The following is a 22,502-nucleotide window of genomic DNA, read 5'->3' on the forward strand; positions in this document are numbered from 1 at the left end:
AGTTAGAGAGAATAGATCGTTAGCAACGTCCCATGCATTCAGATGCTCTGGAACTTGAATGGCTCTAAATATATCTGTTGGAAGTGACGTAAAACGGAAATGGCAAATATTGTTAGGAAGTGTTTGTTGAACTTTTGACGCAGACGCACCGTGTGCCTCATAGGAAGTCTCGCACAGTCACGCGTTGGTCGGGACATGAACCATAACTTGTACAATTGGCTCAGTACCTCATAAGCAAACCTTAAAATCATATCCAGTTACGTATATAACAACTTCCGGAGTGATTTATTATGGACGAGGCTTGGCGAGTTCCTTTTTATTAATGTGTAATTTTCCCATAAAGGTCAGATTTAAAAGGGAGTGTGATCAAGCCTTAGTACTTTACCTCCCCCGCGCATTTTTTGCCCCCTCCCAATTCAGGATTTTCTGACCTCTGTATGTATTGTTTTGTTTTCACTTTCAGATTACTTTTATGTTGCTGGAGTATATACGGGCAACTATTTCGCTGTACCTATGTATAATGTTGTTTTGGGACTAGTTGCAGCTGTCCTATAGTATGAGGGGTTCCTCGATATTCATTGAAGACCCAAGGGTGGCTTGAGCCGGCATTTTTCAACCCAGTAGGGTTGTGTTCTCTTTGGCATGTTCATCGTATCCATTCTCGTTATATAGAGTTATAATTAAACAAAAAGATATCCCGAAATTTCTTTTGACAGAATTATTGTTTGATATCACATGCTTATTGGGAATTTAAACTTGAAAATATTAAATCGGTCATTCTAAAAATCAAATGGGATCATGCATAATAAAATGTACAATTCAAGAAAGTTTCATGGATATTGCTGGATGAATTTTAGAGTTATGATGTCCGAAAACGGCAAAAAGTGCAGTCGGTATAGTTTCGCTTTTTACCCTTTGATCTTAGAGGTACCCTTCCATGGAAGCTTAAGTCAAATGATCGTAATTTTGTTTCCCAATTGACAAAATGCTGTTCGAAAACTGTATCAAATATTGATATCGTGTTTCACACGTTTTCTTTTATAATGAAATGTAGATATGTACAAATAAAAAGATCTAAAGTTTACTGCATCGGTTAAATATTTCTAAGATGATATTTGAATATGAATAAAGCCTCACAACCAAGAAATGCCAAACCGGAAATTAAAAAAAAATAAAGGAGGTAGACCTACGGTCTTGAAATCAGTAATATGTTTGTATCATATTCAATGTTACAAAACCTCTCAAGCTTTCATTTGAAACAGAATAAAATCAGTCCAAGTTACTTTGATGCTTACATAACATTGATGAAAAATTCTGAATACAAATATACCAATAATTTGTAAGAGTTGCGTCCCTTCCACTAGGTCTACCTTCTTAACAGTATTTACACGAATAGAAATAACAAAATCATCGAAGCTGAAAATGTGAACGATGGACGGATAACGGTATACAATAATAGTACGTTTGACTGCACGGCAGGATTAAAATTTTCTATATCTATTGGTGACATATACTGTGATTGTCTTCATTTTATCCAGTAAGTAGAGAGTTAGATTAATATATCTTAAGATTTGTTTTGTTCAGTCAACGACTTTGCGTCTACAAAAAGGCCCCGTCATCTACACAAAGCTAGCGGAGTAATACTTAGTAAATCAGGATACGGTTATCTGGTCTGCGGAGGACATTGACAACCTTTTTGACAAAGTATATTTGTAATCCCCTCCTGGAAAGTGTTTATATTTTATTTCTTTTTAAAGCAATTTAAAAACGTAATACAAAACGGCACAAACGTAGGGAACAGATAAAGCATCAATGCGATCTTCTTAATGTTCCTCTTATCATCTAATAAGGAAGTTTTTCAATGTTTTCTATTTTTTATTCAAATTTAACTCACAAATCAAATAAACTAACATTAACAAACATGATCAACAAAACATGAATCACAAAAATAAATCAGCCTCTTTCAACAAACATGACGTCATTTGGCATACAAATGTCGACCATTGTCATTTCAACAATTCATTTAGACCACACTTCCAACCAGAACGCTTCACAATGATTCAAAGTCTTGAATACAGTTCATTAGAATCATATTCGACAAATTGTCCTAGGAGACATTTTTTGATGATTTGATATGATCTTCCCTCTTCACTAGTAAATGATTGGCGTTAAAGTACAGATGTATTTATGATCATGGTACGGCAATTGAAGCAGGCGAAACTTGGTCACATTCTTGTCGGGTGCGCAGGGAGTGCCACTGCGCTACAGGTGACCTTTGGGAACTGATCATTCTCTTCCAGTGTGTAAACTCGTGTGGACCTGTACCGTATTTACCTAAAGAGATGCGACCTACAAAATCGTCTTTGCTCTTTGAATTATGATCCCAAACGGTTATTACTAAAGTCGTGTTCTCAAGTTGTTGTTGGGTGACATTAAAACTAATTGACTCATTAAATATTGGATCAATTGTATTCTTTTTACACGATGTCTTCTTAGTCTTGATTGGCTTCTCGAAATGCACCAATGTTATTTTGACAACTGGATCTGAAAAATATATATATATATATATATATATATATATATATAACATATCTTTTTAGTCATGAGAGAGGTAAAAAAGAAATTATCGACAATGTAGCGTTGCCCATTAAGTTTTGAAAGATGAAAAATCCATCTGTGACTTAATCCCCCCCCCCCAAAAAAAAAAAACAGAAACTCTAAAACATCGTTATGGTAGGTATGTCTTTATATCTTGTTTTTTTTTAGTTTATCTTTTTAACTCTATAAACTGGAAACTGTAAAAAAAAGATATGGAGCTTGTATTCATGCACACGAAAGTGAAAAAAAAATCATATCTCAAAGCATTTTTGTGTAGCTATTCGATGAGTGGACAGACGGACGATCGGGCAGTTATACAACCGTTAAAAGTCAAGGGTAAAAAATAATTGCATTTCCTAAAACAAACATCATCAAAACTGACAGGTACAAACGAACCGACGTACAACATGTCAGAACGTCGGCATTTTTTTGACATTTGATTTATCGGAATTTTTACCTCTGTTTGCAAAGGGTATTTTCTGTAATAGACTTAATCTGAAGGAAAACATCACAAACACGATGTACTTGCAACTAATCCTTCGTGTTACAAGATTTATAACAAATAAGCAGCCACGATCTTTCTAAGAAGTGGTAAACAAATAAAATGGTGGTATTATTCAAGTCACCTTATGGAACTTTTATCGGGTAACCGCATATCTGTCTCTAAAACGAGAAGATACTAAAATTCCAACTACACTCAAATCACAGACAGACACATTGGAAATATTACCACCGAGTTCAATGTTGTATTTAAAATTCAAGTGAATTGTTGTCATATTAAAATTGTTCCACTCCTAGATCTCTGCCAAAATGTGGCTTCGGTACTACCAGTAATAATACATGATTATTTGTAGATATGTACTTTTTATGCTGTTCAAAAAAGCTGTCTAATATATAGTGTAAACATATGTAAACAATACATTTAGCGCGCGAGTGTGTATGTTTGTGTTCCTGTGTCGTTTAGGTATGGACTGTATTCCAGTGTTGAACATTTGCGGGAAACAAGTTAAAAATCAGGATATAAAATGGCGTCATTTGCCCGTAGTGCATTTCAACTAAATTTGACCAATTAATATCTTTATTAACACTTCTATGAATATTTCTGGAGGATATGAGGTATAAATAATTGGATAATGCATTGAAATCTCTGCAGAATTTCCTCCTCAAGTGCCACACCTTATGCACATTTTCCCTGATTCTTAGACAGAAAAGTACGACCACTGTTAAAAGAACATCCTCCAACTGAAAGTTTATCTGCAGAGATCAAGCATGCAAAGAAAATACAATAAGAAGAATCGACAGTGCGAAAGCACATCCAAAGATATTGAAAAACCCTGGCGCCACAAAAACATGAGACATAAACATCAGGTACATTAAAATAACTGTCATTTTTCTACAGAAACACTTTCTGAAATATTTTCCAATTCACATGTATCATTTCAAGAAAGACCTGATTTCATTGTATGACCAATCTAATTCAAATCAGATCTTTGACAACGTTACCTGCATTATACAGAAATTGATTTTTTATGGTAACATAAACACATACCTGATCCTCCAATCATATCTGTTTGTAGTAGTTGTTTGGCCTTGATGATATCAACATTTAACCTGCCTGCACTTGGAAGATAATTCAATGACAATAGGATCTCTCCAAGGTCCAATCTTTCCTGCAAAAGATGATACTAATGTATATTATTTACGCATTAAAGTAACAAGACAAGAAAACCATTACATCTTCTTTTATAATATACAGTCAAACTTCGGTAGCTCGAACTCAATGGGACCATTGTAATGTGTTCGAGTTTTCGGGAGTTCGAGAAATTGAAGTTCGTATATTTCCGGATTTTTTCGGTGCCGGTCCGAGTTCGACTTTATCGACAGAAATTGCCTACTTCCTACGATGTTGTATTAGTTCGTGGATCTTTTTTTAATTTTTTTGATACTGCATTTAATTTAATGATTCGTTTACGATGAAGTGTTGTTTTTTCTTTTTTTTGTGGGGTGCATTTGAATGTTTCAAAAAAACATCTGATAAGAACACACCGAAAGTGGAATAAAATGAATCCTATAGTTTTCAAAACAAAAGGCTGAAAATCGCGAAAAACAGATTAAAGTGGCGTTAACACAACTAACTGCCGATCGAATTTTTGGTGTAAATATTTTAAAACATCAAAACGTCAAGCAAAAACATCTCTTTTTTTAGATTTAAGGGGTGCTCTCTGAACCTGCCACTCTCTCTACATACTCTATGCTTAATTGTAAACTTAAATGACATTTGGATGAACACAGAGCGGATACTGCGTGGTAGAGCTACATTCATATGCCATTTTGAATTAATACCTGGCAAGTACTACATGTACTATACTTAGGGTGTTGAATTACCGTTAACATTTACTGCACTTTTGACAAGTCATGCTTAATATACGATTAAAACAAAGGAGGACACTGACGCACAAATGTAGGCAATCTGGTGTTATGAATAACAACGACTCATATTGCACATTTTAACACTAGCAACGCCCTAGTGGAGTTGATTTACATCTTTAGTTTCTTTACTAATACTTGTAGCAGCGATAACCGTTACTTGCAACACGTACCACGAAATGCTGATTGAAAATAGGAAACACGGACAGGTTTCTTTTACCAGTCCGTCCAAGAGATACGAAATTGGAAATAGGTGATGCATTCGAAAAATTGTAACATGTATTATTTTTTATGCAAGTCAGCTTTAGGTGTTTGATGAAGGAAGGAATAATTGCTTTTTACATGAAACCATATAGTTTGAAAAAAATAAGGGGGAAATGTGCAATCAATTTAGGAGTCGTAAGTGTTCGTGGAAGAATAAGAAGACTACGGATTCTCTTGTCACGACAGGAGTGATTGGAAACCGCCACATGTAATTTAATTTTTAGAAGCAACCGACCCCTTTACAACGGAGGCACCAACAAAAATAAAAAGGAATAGTGACAAATGCACGGGCCAGTTTTTCAAATAAACAAAAAACATAAATATTAAAACGCGAGGCTATGAAGATGTTTTTTTAACGCCGTTGGCTTCTCTTAAAATTATCTCAGGCTAGTTCTGTTAGTCCTAAAGAACAAAATATGGAATTGTCCATATCTTTGAATGAAGCTCTAGGATCATAGTTCGAAAACTAGCACTTGATTATGATTTTGTTTCTATTTTTGACCTCACTTTTAAATTTTACTAACTTGTCATTTGAAATTTTCACAAGGAATTTAGATTTGAATTTTTATCGGACCCATCCTGCCGAAAACATGGTTGATTCCTCTAGGTATATTAAAGGGGACAGGTAGACACCGACTGCATTCGTTCCCGAATCGAGTGAAACTACTGTACTCTTATTAATTTGACAAATCAATACAGCCACAAACAATTTGATGGTAAATTCTGGAGGATATGAGATATAAATAATTGGATACTGCAAGGTAATCTCTGCAGAATTTTCTCTTCATGGGCCACAATTGTATACATTTTCCCTGATTCTTAGACAGAGAATTACTCAAACCTATGCTGTTAAGTTTCAAAGTGCAATAGACACCCTGGTACGCTTATTTATAGACTGAAACTAACGGATTTTTAATAATTCTAAAAAATATCCTGCCCATGCTATATAAAAAAAATCAAGCGAAAAGATACGCCAAAAGAAATGTGAAAACAATGAGAAAGTACTAATATTATGGACGCTTTATTAACATTAAGTTGTTACAAATATTTTTTTTTGTCCAAATAATATAATTTAAATACTTTTTAATATCATATTTATGTTCCATTATGCGCTCAATTATTTCAGTTCTGATGCTGAACTGTACAACATCTGGTGTCTGTTATTTTATATCAAATAATATCCGAATCATATCAAAAACAGCTATATAATTTATTTTTGTGCATTTTAGCGGAAAATATAAAAGTCGTTATTAAGCGAATCATACCGTAACCTCTCTTATATAGGCCTACAACAGATATAAGTGTAAGCATTTGTAAGAATCATGCAAAATGGAAAAAAAATTCTGAAACATTCCAAAACCCCACTGATCTGACAATATAGTTTCACTCAAGGATGCTTTATCCATTTGGAAAGTCAATTATTGGATCTCTGCACCACTGGATTTGCTCAGAAATTTTTCAAAAGAATGTAAGAAAATGAGGTTTTGACAGATTTATCTGCCCTTGAAATATTCATTTACATCGCATTTCATTGAAATTATATCTCAATTTACCAAGGTGATATTGAAAATCTCACTTTTCCTTGATTCTGATGGCACAATAAGTCAAATTAAACTATCAAAATGGCAGTTTTTTTCATACCTGGCATGTTTCACCCACTGCCTGATTCTTACAGATACTGACATTTAATATACCAAGCCATATACGCTTAGGCATGGTAATGGAATTGTATTCTTGTTCAACTGTCTAGGAAAAAAAATACCAACTTCGTTTATATGATTTCCTAAACTTCCTGAATGGGAAATTAACCAATAAATGGCATTTCTACTTATAAGGGCATATCGACGTCATCAGGTGGTGATAAATTATTGACAACGATTGTTCCGTGCTATAAACATTTCATGGTTCAGCGGAGGTCCTTGTGAGAATCAGGCAAACTCATAAAATCATAAATGTGCATGATATTGCTCGACTCCAACCTATCTGGCAATTTTGATTTTTCTAATATGTCAAAATGTTCTTTTGTTCAAGAAATTGGCACTTGCTTTTATTTGTATAACTCAACAAACTGAGGAATCTTTTTTTTAAATCGATAGAAAGAACAAATTTGTATGGTGAATATCGATGATTTTTTTTATGCCTTTTAACAGTAAGAAATCATGTCATGTTTTATTCACAGATTCTGCTGACCTTCGAATTAAAATTTCAGAATTGTTGCTTTTTTAATACCATATGCCTGATTTTTATGTAAGAGAGGACAGCTAAGTGAAAATGTCAAATTATGTATCATCAATTACCACACATAACACATCATAAGACCAAAGGGAATACAATGTGTTAATCAAATCCTGACCTTTTTAAACATAAGCGAGTTATAGAAAACGTGTGTATTCTGTACACCACACCAGACAGAACAGAATTATAACGTACTCCATCTACCTGTCTACCCCAAAATTCTTAAAATTGAGGATTGTTGTGAAAGACAGCTATCATTTGCTCAATTTCCAACCCGCGAAACCATCACATGGATCGCAAATGCGTCAGCTCTTGTCTGTAAAATTTAACTGTGGCCATTTTTCTAGGTAAACTGCATGTTCATATTGAATGATCGGTTGTCACCTCTCGAGTCCTATGGAAGACGTTTTGTGACAAGAATTTATTTTGAAGAGATATGCTGCTTTTTACTGTCTAATCCGACACGCCGAGCGGGGTTCTAAATGTACTAGCTCATATAGACTACCACCGAAATGAATGCATGTAATCCCCCTTGGACAAAACTTTACATTTGCTAAAACAACCTAATTTTAAGTATACAATGTAAACAATTACCTTAGTACTAGGAAGGACAGGCTTCCACATATGCCCTCCTTTGATGAGGTTCATTCCTCCAAGTGGTAAGTAGATTTGGCCAATGATACAATGTCTGGAAAACTTATCAAAATCCTTGATTAGAATTTCCAATGTTCTCATTTGTACCTCGCCAAATGGTATTTCGAACATGAAATATTCATTCCATGTGGGATTTTGCGTCTTTCTCTGGACTGATGTCTGTTGGGAATTTTTCTGGTCAGGCAAGAGGCTAACTTTACAATATGGGTTCGAATGTGCCAGATCCTGCTTAGCATCATCTAGTATAAACGGAAGCGGTAAATCTTTAGCTTCAATGATTTTGACTACAAGGAACCGATTTAATACGTCGTATTGTAGACCTATATGTAATTGCCCTAACTGGAATTTCGCTAGTTTTTCCTCGTCAGTCAAACACGGTTCCCCATTTGAAACATCATCGTACAAGTCTCTCTGAAAATTTTCGACAGTTATTTCGGTCTCACTCGGTAATCTCCGCCGACTGGGTCGCGGTTGAACGTTTTCTTTGTTAGCAGTCCAAAATTCTATTGGCTTCATATCAATTATCGGGGTCGTGGTCCCTTTTTTGAAATCACCACTTATTTGGGAAACGGAACTTACCGAGTCTGTCCGAGATGTACTGTCTGATTCTATACGTTCTCGGTAGCTCTTATGACTGTCTGTACATGAGCTTGTCGAATCGAGCCTTGTAGAAGATTCGCGGAACGAATGCTGGATGTCACTTTTTCTGAGTTTCTTCCTCTCTTCATGGCAACATTCGCAACAAATCTCCTTACAACAGAATATTTCGTACAGCTTCTCACAACATTTCTTTGACTGTAAAATAAATAAGTTTCTTTTACTTGACTAAAATGTCTCTAAAATGCTAAAATGCCAAGAAAATGGGGAGTTTGGGGTCAGATGAAGAACATGAGAGAATGAAGCTTTTGAAATGTACCATTGTGCTATGTACCGTCAGTAAGGAAGCAACCAATTGCTTTCTATTGGGTGGGGTCTGTGTCCTGGATTTTTATTTAGTATAATTTCTATCCTGACTTTTCATGTTTTACTCTTGCATGTCCAGGATTTATCTACTTGTTCATCCATTGTCTTTAATTATACATCATCGTCCTAGCTTTTCATTTCACATTTGATCCCAGTCCCTAATAAAAATCCGATGGTTGCTTCCTTAACGTGATTGTTAAAGTAAACAGGCGTTTTTTAACGGAATTTGAAGATTGTATAAGGCCGATGACAATACAAGAGTTATGTATTAAAACTATTTCAACAACGACATTTTGTATGAACAAAATCAGATCGCTGATAAATCACAGAAAGGCACACGTGATCATTTTCATCACGCGACACCGGTCGTATACATAGATGTCACGTTGCGCCACTTTTCAATTCTATTAGCGGGAAGTTATTTAATACAAAGTTGATTCTTTCCGGAACGGACACGTCTAACTCCACAAACCGTCTGTTTAAGTTAAATTTGTCTCGAACTTCTTCATGACGTTGGTACTTTACAGACAAGACATTATAATTGGAACTAACAAGCGGGAAACCAATACAGTGACATCAATACAGAAATCGTTTTCTGCTGGCAACCAATTTTTAGTAAACAAGGCATTGACATTGGAATATAAGAAGGTAAGAGTGCTTAACTTCAACATTTAAGAGAAAGTACATGTACTCGTAAAGCAAGTGCAGTCTAGCTCACATGGGTTAGGGTCTCGTTTCCTGTAGAGGAAAAATCATCCGAGTTTCCTTGACTAGAATAGATCGAGCGCCATGGTGATTTATTAACTTTTCTACGAAACCATCACTCATCCTGGTCACCGGAAGAAATTCATTTTATACTAAATCAATTAGAACTGTCCCTAAGCAGAGAGGCTTTGGTAAAAATAAAAAAAAATCACTAAATTATAAAAAAAAAGTAGTACCCAGAAGATACGATTGACAATTTTGTTTTGCTTGGGATTCAACAACTTAACTTCAAAGTATGGTAACTGTTTTTTTTATTATTTAATGAACGCATTTCATATCTATAGGGGTTATAGCTTGGTATATTAAGATGCATACTTTTTTCCACTGAACATATTCTACTGGCTTTTTATCTATTATTCTAAGATTTGTGTTACTAATTATGGATTTTGTTCTGAGTAACGACCAGTGAATCTGCCTTTTAATTTTTAAAACTGTTCCAATAAGACAAAATAAGTACATAAAGCAGAACCATAAATCGTAGATTATTATAAACCAGCACAACCGCACAATTTCATTAAAGCAGTATATCTCAATTACAGCAAGTACAATACTTAACTTCATTGGATAGAGTTTATCTTCATTTGATTGAACGACCATCAGTTAACTGGACAATTGAACTTTCTATTATTTCAAAGATACCTGAATCTATGTCTGATACAAAGTTCGAATATCCCTCCCTTGTTCATGATCATGTAATGGTCATTCTACCAAGGGGAGACCAATATATAACTGAAGTTTATTGTTTTACTCGCTATAAAAGTGCAATACAGCGTCACTGCAGGTAAACATATTAACGAAAGTTTCATACTTTGTCCTGTTGTGAAAAATAAAATAATATAAAATAGTCATAAAAGATCAATCGAGAGTCCAATGTTAACGTAATAAAATTGTCATGAAATGCACGAAAATAACCAATTTTTGTTTTTACAAAAATAGGGTAGTCACAAGTCCTGGAGTCTCTTCATCCATCATTGAAAATTACCTAGACGATTCAATATAATAGACCCCAACTTTGACTTCGTTATTCAAAATTTTGAGCAAAGGGCAGTACATGTAACTCTCCAACCCGACAGACAGGTTTACTGTCCGATTGGAGCAACGGACATTAGTATAATTTAATTTCAAACATGTGACTCATTGGAGCGCCGGTAAGTACTTGTAATTATAAATAACTTGTTTCAAACCATTTAGCTACTTACCGAAGTGAAGAGAGTTTTAAGTTTCAAAAAAAATATTTATTGTTCTTAACCGCAAACCAGTTTGCTGCGTGTTGTTGGGTTACGTCCCTTAGAAAAACTTGCTAAAACGGCTTGCATTCCGTAAATATGATATTTACGGAACTTTTGGTTCTCTAAATTGCAAATAAAACTCTTTTTATATGTGGAAATTTCATATAAATATTCAGTTATTATACTGTATAAAATACAATGAAATAGGAAAATTAGTGTTTGTATTATAATGAAATATAAGTATAAACTTATTTCCAAGTAAGGGAATGATAAACTTACAGACAAAATATGAATTATTATATCTCAATGAAACATATAACTGAACCAAAATTAGGCATAACATAACAAAGTTTAATATTAGGGTTTGAAAACTGGTATGATTATCGTAAAATTTTTAAAGTAATTTATCAATTGGTGTATTTGCCAACCAATTTGACACTTAACGAGATGCAAATTAGTGAATATGACATCACTAATGAGATTGGTAAACTCTCCTATTGACCTTTTATAAATCTATTTCATAACAATCATAAATCACAAATAAAATATAGATGTTGATTCTGATGTTCTGTACAGGCTTTTTTCAATAACAGATGTTGTTCAGTGTATCGTCGTAAATCTAAATATTTCAATCATTTATCAAATAAAACAGATGGTAACTATTAAACCGAGTAATAAGAAGTTATAATTATGGCACAAAAATAATTTATGGAAGACTTATCACTTCAAGCTACTAATTACATTACAAAGAGGGCACGTACATGCGAACAATAAAAGGGGAACATGACGTTGGAGAGGTAAGTATATACTGTATATCCGCAAAATGAAATGAATTACCGGAGAGGGTACATTCATCTACCTTACCCTTAACCCACAGTTTCTATGCATTGTATGTAACCGAAGGATGCTAAATGGTAGAGAAGTCAAAATATGCAAGGATCTAATACACTATGGCACCCAAAATTAATTCTGCTAGAAAAGGGGTTTTCGATACTTGAATTAGTGACAAATCGGACCAAAGGATGATCGTACCGGCAGCGTTTCACGTGGCACCTAGTCAGAAAGGGAAACAAATCTGATGTTCGCACATAATCAATAATAATTTAACTTAATTTTGCAAAACGTGTAAACACTATCATAAGCATCCTGATTTTTTTCCGACGCAGTCGGTATATCTTCGGTTTTTACCCTTTGGCCTTAAGGACGCTCTTCTATGGAAACGCAAGTTACCTGATCGCAATTCTTTTTCCCCGATTGGCCAAATACTGATAACTTAGTGGCGTTCGAAAAATCTGTATCGAAAATTTGGAATTGCGTTCGAAAAAAAACTTTATCGGAACCTTAAAAATTGTGTGCCATGTGTTATTATTTTGAAGAAATGTATAAATTTAGAAGTAAAAAAGAGCAAAATTTGGCTATCTTTTTTAAGATAGTACATGCTTGTTATACTGTCAATCAAGTGGTTTTGATTAATATGTGAAATTTACGTGAACTCCAGCAGACACACATATTGAAAACAAATATTGCGTCATTAACTTAGATATCAGACAAGCAACTGGTTTTCCAGTAAAAATATCACATCGCTTTTTTGTCTACTGTGCCATTAAAACGAATTTGATAAAAATAACTTTATGAATAAATAATAGTGGCATTTTGTGGTGTAATGATATATCTCACTTGCCGCACTCGATTGAATCTTTGTGGTGTTTGGATGAATCTCATTAGCGGTAATCGCTGATGTTTTCTTCACTTCTACAACTTCTTGATATGTCTGACCTTTTACAGTCATTGCGTGACAAACAAATCTTAACAACGTTTAAATAACGTGTGATCCCAATGATACAGTTATGACACATATTTGTTACAACAGATCTGATTGGCTAAGAATAGGCACAGTATCTAAAGACCAGAGAAAAAAGTTTTTAATTATTGTTGTAGTCATGTGTTGCCAACTTGCTCTTTTACACCTTTTTTGTTGTTTTTAACAATTAACAATTAAAGAAATTAGATTTTCGTATGTCGTTTGTCGTGACCCTTTTTTTTCTTGGCGGTGTCGATGCGCCCTGCGCAAGAACATTTCAGATTCAATGAATAAGTGGAAGAGGTAAACTAAGCGAAGTTTTTGGTACGTTTAAGTGTAAGTATTTGTAAAAATCAGGCAAAATTGGAAAAATCTGAAACATGCATGTTAAAACCCCACCAATCTGACAGTATAATTTCCCTCAAGGATGATTTCTCTATTTGAAAAGACAATTATTTGATCTCCGCATCACTCGATTTTCTCAGAAATTTTTCAATAGACTGTTAGAAAAATGATGTTTTTGACGGTGTCATCTACCCTTGATATGTTCATTTACAGAGCATATCAATGAAATTATATCTCAGTTTACCAGATATTGAAAATCTTGCTTTTTTCCTTGATCCTGATGGTCCCGTGCAGGTCCGGGTGCCAAAAGAATAGGCCTGCAGCAGCGCTAAGCTTGTCGTAAAAGGCGACTAATAGTGCTCAGAAATCTAGCCGGGGACTAGGCGCTCTGCCCACAGAGCAATTGGGTTGTGTGCCACAGATGGTGGAACGGGGTACCCCTGGCGTGTTATATGCTGGAGTTGTCAGGCTATAATACGGAAAACCTGACCGCAAACCATAGTGGTGACCGTGTTGGGAAAGATGCCACTTTCCTCGCACGTTAAACGGTCAAATCAATCTATCAATATGGTGTTTATTTCACACCATGTTTCACCCACTGCTGATTCTGACAGATACTGATACATAATTATGTTGATTTTGTTCTTGGTATTTCGTCTCCTTCTAGTTTTTTACCATATTGAACGTCTTACACAAGTACATTTTCCACCTAATTTGCATGAAAATTTCATACTTTCGCGAAATGTAAGCAAAGTGGTTTATGGAGGAAGTCAAAGGAAATGCATATCAATCGTGTTTTAAAATTTTTACACCTACTTTACGTAGGAAATTACGTGAAACGATATCACATCAACGCCATTCTCATTTCCTTGAACAATATTTAAAGTTAAAATAAACGTACCGACAAGCTTCACGCAGCGGCAAACGTTCGTTTCCCTTCTTACTCTTATTAATTTTTCCCGATTTTGCAAGATTCTTCCGTTTTCTGAGAGGCCGGGCTGGCTGCAGCGTCTAGATTGAATTTCAAACGTCAGACGCTGTACGGAGCCTGATATAGAGAGGGCGACGGGTGTGGCATATAAAAATACCAAGCATTCTCCTTATTAACAGTGATTCATCTAAAATGCGAAATTTCCTTATTTAAGTTATTGAAATAAATCCTGTGTCATAATCATAAAACATTCCCTTTATAAGATCCAAGAAGATCAATAAAGCTTGGATAACACTAGCATTTTCCCGCTATTTTTATTCATTATACGGTAGTGTTTGGGGTTTGTTAAATGCATGTTGGAAATTAAAATTTCAAGAAATATTCACCACCACTGCCTAATTCTTATACGGACTTGAACTTAATTACATACAGTGGTTGTGACCTTGATTTTAAAGCCAAGGTTACATAAAAACATCCCTTTATTAAAACCGCTCTCTTAACTTTAATTACGTGAATAGTTGCTTACTTCCCCCGGTCTGAACCAAATGCGCTTTGTTCTTTTTTTTGCGTAAAGAAATATATTTCTTTGAATTAATTTTAAGACCGACTTTATCGAATGTTCATTATTACCTCAGATTTCACTGATTATTATTCTCTCTCTGCACTCTTACTTCCTTTTATTGAAAATTACATCACTGTGAAGTATCTCGTTCGCTGCGTACTTAATGTTTAACGGTAGTCTTTTGTTTGCCCAGCATGGAGCATAGTTTCAATTGATTATAAGGAAATGTCCTACTTACGTAATTTTGTCCTTTTATGAGAAAATGGGTTAATCTGCGAACTTTTAGTTGATTGAAGATCCTTCAATCTTGTCATGGAATAATCATTAAGCCCACCTATAGGTCTGATTAATCAGAAATTATATACTGTACAGTACTACCCTCGTTTTGTCAGTTACTCTGGCAGGTTCAGGTCTTGGCTGTCAGCTTCAGTGTTATTAAAAGACCATATATATGATTTGATTAAAAGTTTGTATGGTCACGGCTTTACTTGATATTCAGTTTCCACGATCTCAAATCTCTTTCTGATACCATGTCAACTGTTTCTTAAATAAATTACCCAATATAAATCGACTTCCGTTTAATGTGCTTCCGGTTCCCAGGAAGACGGGAACTGTAATTGATTGCTGTCGCGGATAACGGAAGTTCGGAATAGTGTACAGCGATTGGATAAAAAACCGACGATCTAATTTTTCATTGGATAACGCTTTTGGTCAGGTAATTTTTCATTGGATAACGTTTCATCGGAAGAAGGGGAAGGTAACGAAAAAAGAGAGCACAAGGTTGTTTACCTTTCGGTATCTTCCGATACTTCGGAATTCCTTCTGACTTGTTCATTTAGAAAGGCCCCTGACAAATTTTCCCGCGAAAAAATAAGTCTTTATCTCCTTAATAAACACTACCTTCACATAATAGAGCTCAAACAGCTAAGATTACTTTTATATAATATACAGAATCGTATATTTATATAAAGTAATATTCAGCATCCAGAAAACAACATACCAAATCTCCATTGGAAACAAAAGAACAAGATTTTCACTGATATATTTCAAGCATGAAAATAAGAAGCTAGGACGAAGTGTTACTAATTGTATTATTAGCCCCAATAAGAAGCTATGGGAACAATAACCTATTGTTCTGTTGGAACATTTAGCACATTTTCAAATTCAAATTTCATCCTTGTCCCCCCCTTTTTTTTCTCGTAAAAAACGAATGACAGTCCTTCTTTAAGTTCGTAAATGAACAAGTTAGTAATTGCATAAAAGTTAAACACGATGATATTGTCAAAAGGAATAGCATAAACAGGAAATATTATGTCTGACATCCAAAACATGAAAATAAAAATAATGGTTCTTGTGGTCCTGACCTGGTACAGGTATTTCTCAAAGGAAATGGTGGGTTAAACGCATAATATAGCGCTCTGAACTTTCCGCATATAATGATTCACACAAGCTTGAAATGAAATAGAACGACGCCAAGTTCAGGGGTATAAGATTAGACGCATTGAAACACTGTCAACAAAAATATGTCCGCCTGTCCGTAAATTTCATTTTTATTGTCGACAATGGTTCATTTTTAGTGTTCGTAAAACTGACGTTTACATTTTGTACTTTCAACTCTCCGACATGATAAAGACCCATGAATCCTTACTGTGTATGTGTCATTCTATTTAGCCTTCAAAGACAGATATGATCTAGATTTAAGGTGGGTCATGACATTTACACTGCGCAGTCTTTTCTGTCATCTTTTAAGGGGAGATAATTGTCGGGAAAATACTCTACAGAATCCACTCTAATAGAAATGTTCGGTTATCTTTTTAATATAACATGAGGAAAAGTTCTTTTTAAAATGTGAAAGAATGTCAGTTAAGTGTTGTTGATTTAAATTTAGAAGAAATTCTATCAGTTTCTGATAGTTTGCGAAATAGTGAAAGTCTCCACAGAATCCATATAAAAATACCTTTGTTAAGGCACAATTATCTCGAAATTAAATTCGGTGACCTATGGTATTTACATCGAAATTCTAAAGCATGTTCATTCAATGTAATCTTCCATAAAAACTAGGAAAATCAACCTACATGTACTAGAAATATTAGGTATGATCTGCCTTAAAGAAAGATATAATTCAGATTTATTTAGTTTGATTTAAATATTTTTTTATTGAAAAAGGCATCGTTTTTTTTCACATGTAAAGTGAACAACTATTAGTGTTTGACACTAACTTCGTTTGTTTGGTGGTCAACAGGACTACTTTAGAGGTAAAACATGTAGTCTGCAGATGGTAATGACGGTTCTGGTCTTAGATCTTATGAAAAATATAGCAAAATTTAGATAGCCCATAGGACTACCATGAACATTTTTCAGATAGTCCTCTCCAAAATTAGGGTGGCACAAGACTACCGGACTACTGTTATTGTCGATCCCTGACTACTGACATTAATAACGAGATTTACGATGTCTCTGGGAATGTAATCTCATAGGCAAAACAACCTTTCATTAATTCATTAATTAAATCATTACACATTTTACATATCATTGTATATTGATAGTCATGCGTTTTTAATGTGATTATAGTCCTTTTATAATTTCTTTTTTTTTTGTTATGTTAATTTTGTCAGAGAAAGCACAATTAAAGAATTTAAATGAAAAAAAAAACAAACAAAAAGAAAAGAAAAGAAAACATGGAATTGAATGAGCAATGATAAATTAAGCTCCGAGTTAGGTTTGTTTTTCTCTCTTGACGTTAGCATTCATGTTGTGAAAATTAAAACGGCTTAGAGGATCCATTTGTCAATTTGTGGTCGTAAGATTCTTTCTTAAAATAGTAAAGGGATGATCTTTATTTGATACCAATGAGAAGATGTAATTTCGTGTGGACAGAGTCAATGTGATTGATTTCTCCGTATTGATCTCAGTGTACATTGTATGTAACCTTATAATGTTAGCGCCTCATTAATCTAGACATCACTTTATTGATTTATTCCTAAGCATAGTTTCATGGTTTTTCCTTTAACACAGAATTTTCCAAATGTCAGGGTTGATGAAAAACATTATGACAAGATTAACCATATTTTCTATAAAATATTGATTGTGGCTAAGCCTCAAAACCTTACAGGCCACTAATCACTCATAAACACAATCAGTCGAGGGCCGTTTTTAAGAAGATGAGAAATAACCGTAGAAATTAAATTGTCTTACCCAAGCATATATTAGTGACATTGTGTTGTCCTTTTTCTGCTTTGTTTATTGATCTTCGGCCATTATTCCATCTTCGCCGTGTTTCACTGGAAAATTAGATAATAGTAGTGTCACTGAATAAAATATATTCCTTTAAAACATATGCCACTGCCTATGATTGTCATTTTTGCCACCTGCCGTGTGGTTTGCAAAACGTATTATCAGCATTAGATTGAAACCATTGTGTGATTTGATTAAATATGCACTTTGTTCGATTGTTAATCAGCTTTTGCAACAACAGCAAAACACAGTCGAAGCAGAAGCAAAAGACGTAAATCTAATATTCTACGGTTTCGATTCGTATTAATTTTACGACACTGGACGAAGATCGGAACGACACGTTGACGCTGTTAATGATGACTGAGCACTGCTGACCAAAAAAATTAGTCAGATATACGACCGGTCTAATATTTGGCTAAGCATTACCAACATGCGGCTCTTAGTCAAAATTGTGGACTTAAAGTATTGATATTTAATAATTTATTCGGTGACATTAGATATAGAATATTGATTGGGATAACAGATGGCATATATTTAATGTTAACACATTTATATCAATGGTATATACTTGACAGAGCATATCAACTTTCACCTCTCTGATTTGATCTACTGATTTAAGAGAAAAGAAAAACAAACTTATAATTAATCACATAATTTGAAAATAGAATCTTGTAACCCTATGTACTCATAGGCGGATCCAGAGGAAGGGGTCTGGGCATTGGCCCCTGCGGATGTGGAACGCCACCACTTATGCTCGAAAAGTTTGGTTGATGATATAGAAAAAACGGAAATCACTGGAATACCCCTTTAGGTCACTTAGCGTCCCCTTTTTCGGAATTACTTGATGTGGCACAGGTACATCGATCAAGCCATGGCAAAGACGTGAATTATGCTCGTAATCCCAGTGTTTTCTTTTAATTTCTTTAGAAAACAAATATTAGTTTATCAAAGTTAGACTTTTTGTCTTCAGCAGAAATGCGACTTGAAAGATGATAGTTTGACTATGATAAAACATTAGACCGAACAAAGTCTAGTCGAAGCATTCTGTTCCTAGACTTTTGTTAGCATACTATCATCTTCATTCTCCCACTTCAATTGGTCCCATGTCCCCAGGTCTTGAGTGTGAGATTGTCATTCTAGGTCTGTTTTCTTTGTGCAGGGCTGTGTTTTCTGCGATTGTTAATGTTAATTAATTATTGCTTTTTTCACGTTCATTGATTCCACATAAATTCAGACACTACCAATGGTTCAGTGATTCATGGTCAGGAAAAACCCACCAGACGAACAATGCTTTTTTAGTCTACGTATGCTATATTTTCACATAACAATAATCATTTCTGCAATCAGATTTGCACTTTTTAGAAAATCATACATTTATCTCCTACTAAAATCAACCGAATGAAACCAAATCAAGAGCGATAACTCTTGCAAATTGCAAATTTCATGTACAATCTATATAATTTTTATCTCAAAAGCGCAACAACCAACTGAAAAACTAAGACCTGTTTCGTGATCAGTTACAGAATACTGTTTCTGAGCAAGAAATAAAACTGAATTTAGTGGGTTTTTGACATGCATGAATCACCTTCTGTCTGATTTTTATGAAGACTGCTACTTAAGCTCAACAGTTAACTTTGTTCCTACTTTAATTTTCGTTATTTTTAATTTAAGCACTTGAATATCATCAAAGAAAAACTAAAATAGGGCATGAATTTTTTTTTCACTTAATTCGCTTAGGGCCTGTGCGACTTAAACCTTGCCGGAACAAATCGGAAATTTCCGCTTTACTAAAAGACAGATACGTAAGTAATTTACATACACAAAACAAGATTTGGCCTTCTGCTACTTAAAATGGTTTTCGTCCGTGTAACGAGAAAGCCTAGGGGGTTCCGGATAGTGAGTAAAATTATTGTTTCGCTCACAAAGTAAATGAGGGGTTGTGATACATGTATGTCCTTTTGTTTTGACACGAGATCTCTCAAACCAAACCGGTGGGACGTTCATGCGCTCATTCCTGGTGCGAGGATCATGGTAGAGTTCAGTCTCAAAGAAGGGGTTGAAATACACAACAGCCCGCCCCTTTAAAAAAATTCTGCCGTATCATCCGTCATTGTTGCCAAATATTCTTTTAGTTCTACTTTGATATATCGGTATAGAAGACTTAGCGGTCTAATATATGCATAGCTTTTATACGTAAAAAAGATATCGCTAGTCAACACGGCCTTCACTGAAGCAAGTGTAGTTCCACCGATTTATGTTATGTCTTAGAAGATACACTCAATGGGAAATGTTTTCCTTTCTTGAACTGGCTAATTATTTTGCTTTCTTTATAATTCTCTTACTACAAACTTTTCTGAAAATCAAAGTGAAAGTGGACCGACATTTTTTTCTGAAAATAGTTTCAAAACATTGTTCATAAACCTTATGAGAGGGTCAATGAACTTTTATTGTAATCCGCATTCGAATTCATCAAAATCTTTTTCAAATTTTAATACAAGAAATGAATTTTATTGGGTAAATAATCAAATCACGAGATATAAAAATGTATTATAACAAAATATCAAAATAATAATAATAATAATAATAATAATAAGAGGCTGTACGAAAAAAGAAAATAAGAAAAACTTCGATAACTCATTTCAAAAATATAAAAACATTGTACTTACCAGTAAAGACTTAAACCAATGTCCAATCCTCTTCGACAACTTTGCTATAGATTTTTTGTCATCAGATTGTCGTCAGCTTTTCTTGCCATATTACTAGAATATTGCGAAGACTTGATTGATTTCAATCACATTGTTGCTTGGCAACCCATCTGGTTTGATAATTTGATTGGCTGTGTAGTAGGTTATGATTCCATATTAAAGGTGAAAGTATTTTACAAGCTCTCGATTTTTGTAAGTCAACAACCTTAAATCAATCACAGATGATAATAACATGTTGATTTTATATAAAACCCTGAACAAATTAGTGCCATTCGCACATTTCTTGACTTATAATGTAAACATTAGAATGTTATTTTGAAAAGAAATGCATGGAGGTATATGTGAACTAGTGTTATTTTTAATTCAAGAAAAAGGGGGATGCGTCGTGTATTAATAACACAAACAAACGTCTTTAGGGGACGGTCATTTGATTCTGGTGGGGGGGAGGTTGGCAGTTTTTGCAAATGAATAATCTGGCCCTGAAAAAGTTGAAATTCTGACTTGCACTTCGTAGAAAATAAATAAGTTTTCTGACCTCAGGCCAGATACTTCATGCAGTGAAATGGAAATAAATAGTCCTGCCTGCTCTAATTTGGTTGAAACTATTTTTTCTGTCCCGCAGTGTTTAAAAGGATAAACATTCTGACCCCATGAAATTTGCACTCTCTCTAAAGAATCGAATTGCCGTCCCCTAGAGAAGTACGAAATCTGCACTCAATTGAGTATTTGTTCCTTTTCAAAACATTGGGTGTTTCTTAAAATCGTCTTTGAGAATATTTCAATTTCTAAATCAGTTAAATCCGTTTAAACCATAACCAAATAGCCAATAAACATGTCTATACCACAGAAAACACGGATCCATGCCTGTTTTAGCCAAACCCAGTATGACCTGGTACCCTTCCTTAATCAAACACTTAAAGGAAACCGGTGTTATGTGTGATCAAAGACTTGTAATCGAAATGGTAGTGTTTTAAATGAAAGTCACGACGATGCAAAAATGATACAAATCAAATACAGAATTTATTGTTCATAATGCTCGCACATATCCGGTTGGTGTACTATTTCTAAAATAAGAATTTCATTAAATCCTTTCAGTCTTTAGATAAATTCAGATACTGGCACCGACCTAAGTTTGTACTAATAATGTTTAATACCTGATCATGATTTGTTAATTTACATCCTACCGTTTTTCTTGATTTCTTGCTTTTTTTCGATTTATATGTATGCGATATTCACCTTTGAAACTTAATCTTTGTCTTCTACCCTTTTATGCTTTCTCAATGGGACACATTTAATTCCTTGGCATTTGCAAATTGTTTTCATAAATGTTTTCATTCAAAATAGAAATAATGAAAAAAAAAATCACACAAACAAACTGACAAAATTGAACTAAACTTTGTTTTGAAACGTTACGCGCGCTGTTCGTACTGCATTGAATAATCAGCGTATGTGACTAGAGAAACATCCAATAATCTCAATTTTCGTGCGAAAGAACTACTTCCTTCTTATTTGTTTTTAAATATACGAATATCTGATAAAAAAAACAACAAAATATTACGCAAACAAAACGCGTTTAACAGTTATAACTTTTTAAATTCGACATTTTCAGCTTGTCCCAGGTAACATTCTTCATTAATTATACTATTTGTGAGTAAATACAAAATGATTGCAAAACATATCATTGCTTTATCAGTTAAAGAGGCTCTAGCAGTCATATTGGTAATATTTTATGATGTTCTCGTGAAGTCTCGGGAGAATAATTCGTCCCATATGGAGAGAGGAAATGTGT

The 22,502-nt window shown here is 34.3% G+C and overlaps 1 protein-coding gene across 2 annotated transcripts; it reads right to left on the minus strand.

Annotated features, from left to right (window-relative positions):
* Positions 1-1,860: 1,860 nt before the first annotated feature.
* On the minus strand, positions 1,861-20,795 carry LOC148619981 (synaptotagmin-17-like). Of its 2 annotated transcripts, XM_088580447.1 has the most exons (5): positions 20,675-20,795; positions 17,970-18,055; positions 8,119-8,973; positions 4,148-4,268; positions 1,861-2,544 (listed from the first exon to the last, which is right to left on the minus strand). In XM_088580447.1, exons 2-5 carry the CDS (start codon positions 17,988-17,990, stop codon positions 2,192-2,194), a joined length of 1,350 nt encoding a protein of 449 aa, XP_088436573.1. In that variant the 5' UTR covers positions 17,991-18,055; positions 20,675-20,795; the 3' UTR covers positions 1,861-2,191. The 2 variants fall into 2 exon arrangements, with proteins under 2 accessions (XP_088436573.1, XP_088436572.1); XM_088580446.1 differs by lacking the exon at positions 20,675-20,795 and having other exon boundaries at positions 17,970-18,459.
* Between the last annotated feature and the right edge of the window lie 1,707 nt (positions 20,796-22,502).

The sequence above is a fragment of the Perna viridis genome, chromosome 4 (genome assembly GCF_037379345.1).
Source record: "Perna viridis isolate PV_CMFRI_1.1 ecotype Kerala chromosome 4, ASM3737934v1, whole genome shotgun sequence".
In the NCBI taxonomy this organism is placed as follows: domain Eukaryota; kingdom Metazoa; phylum Mollusca; class Bivalvia; order Mytilida; family Mytilidae; genus Perna; species Perna viridis.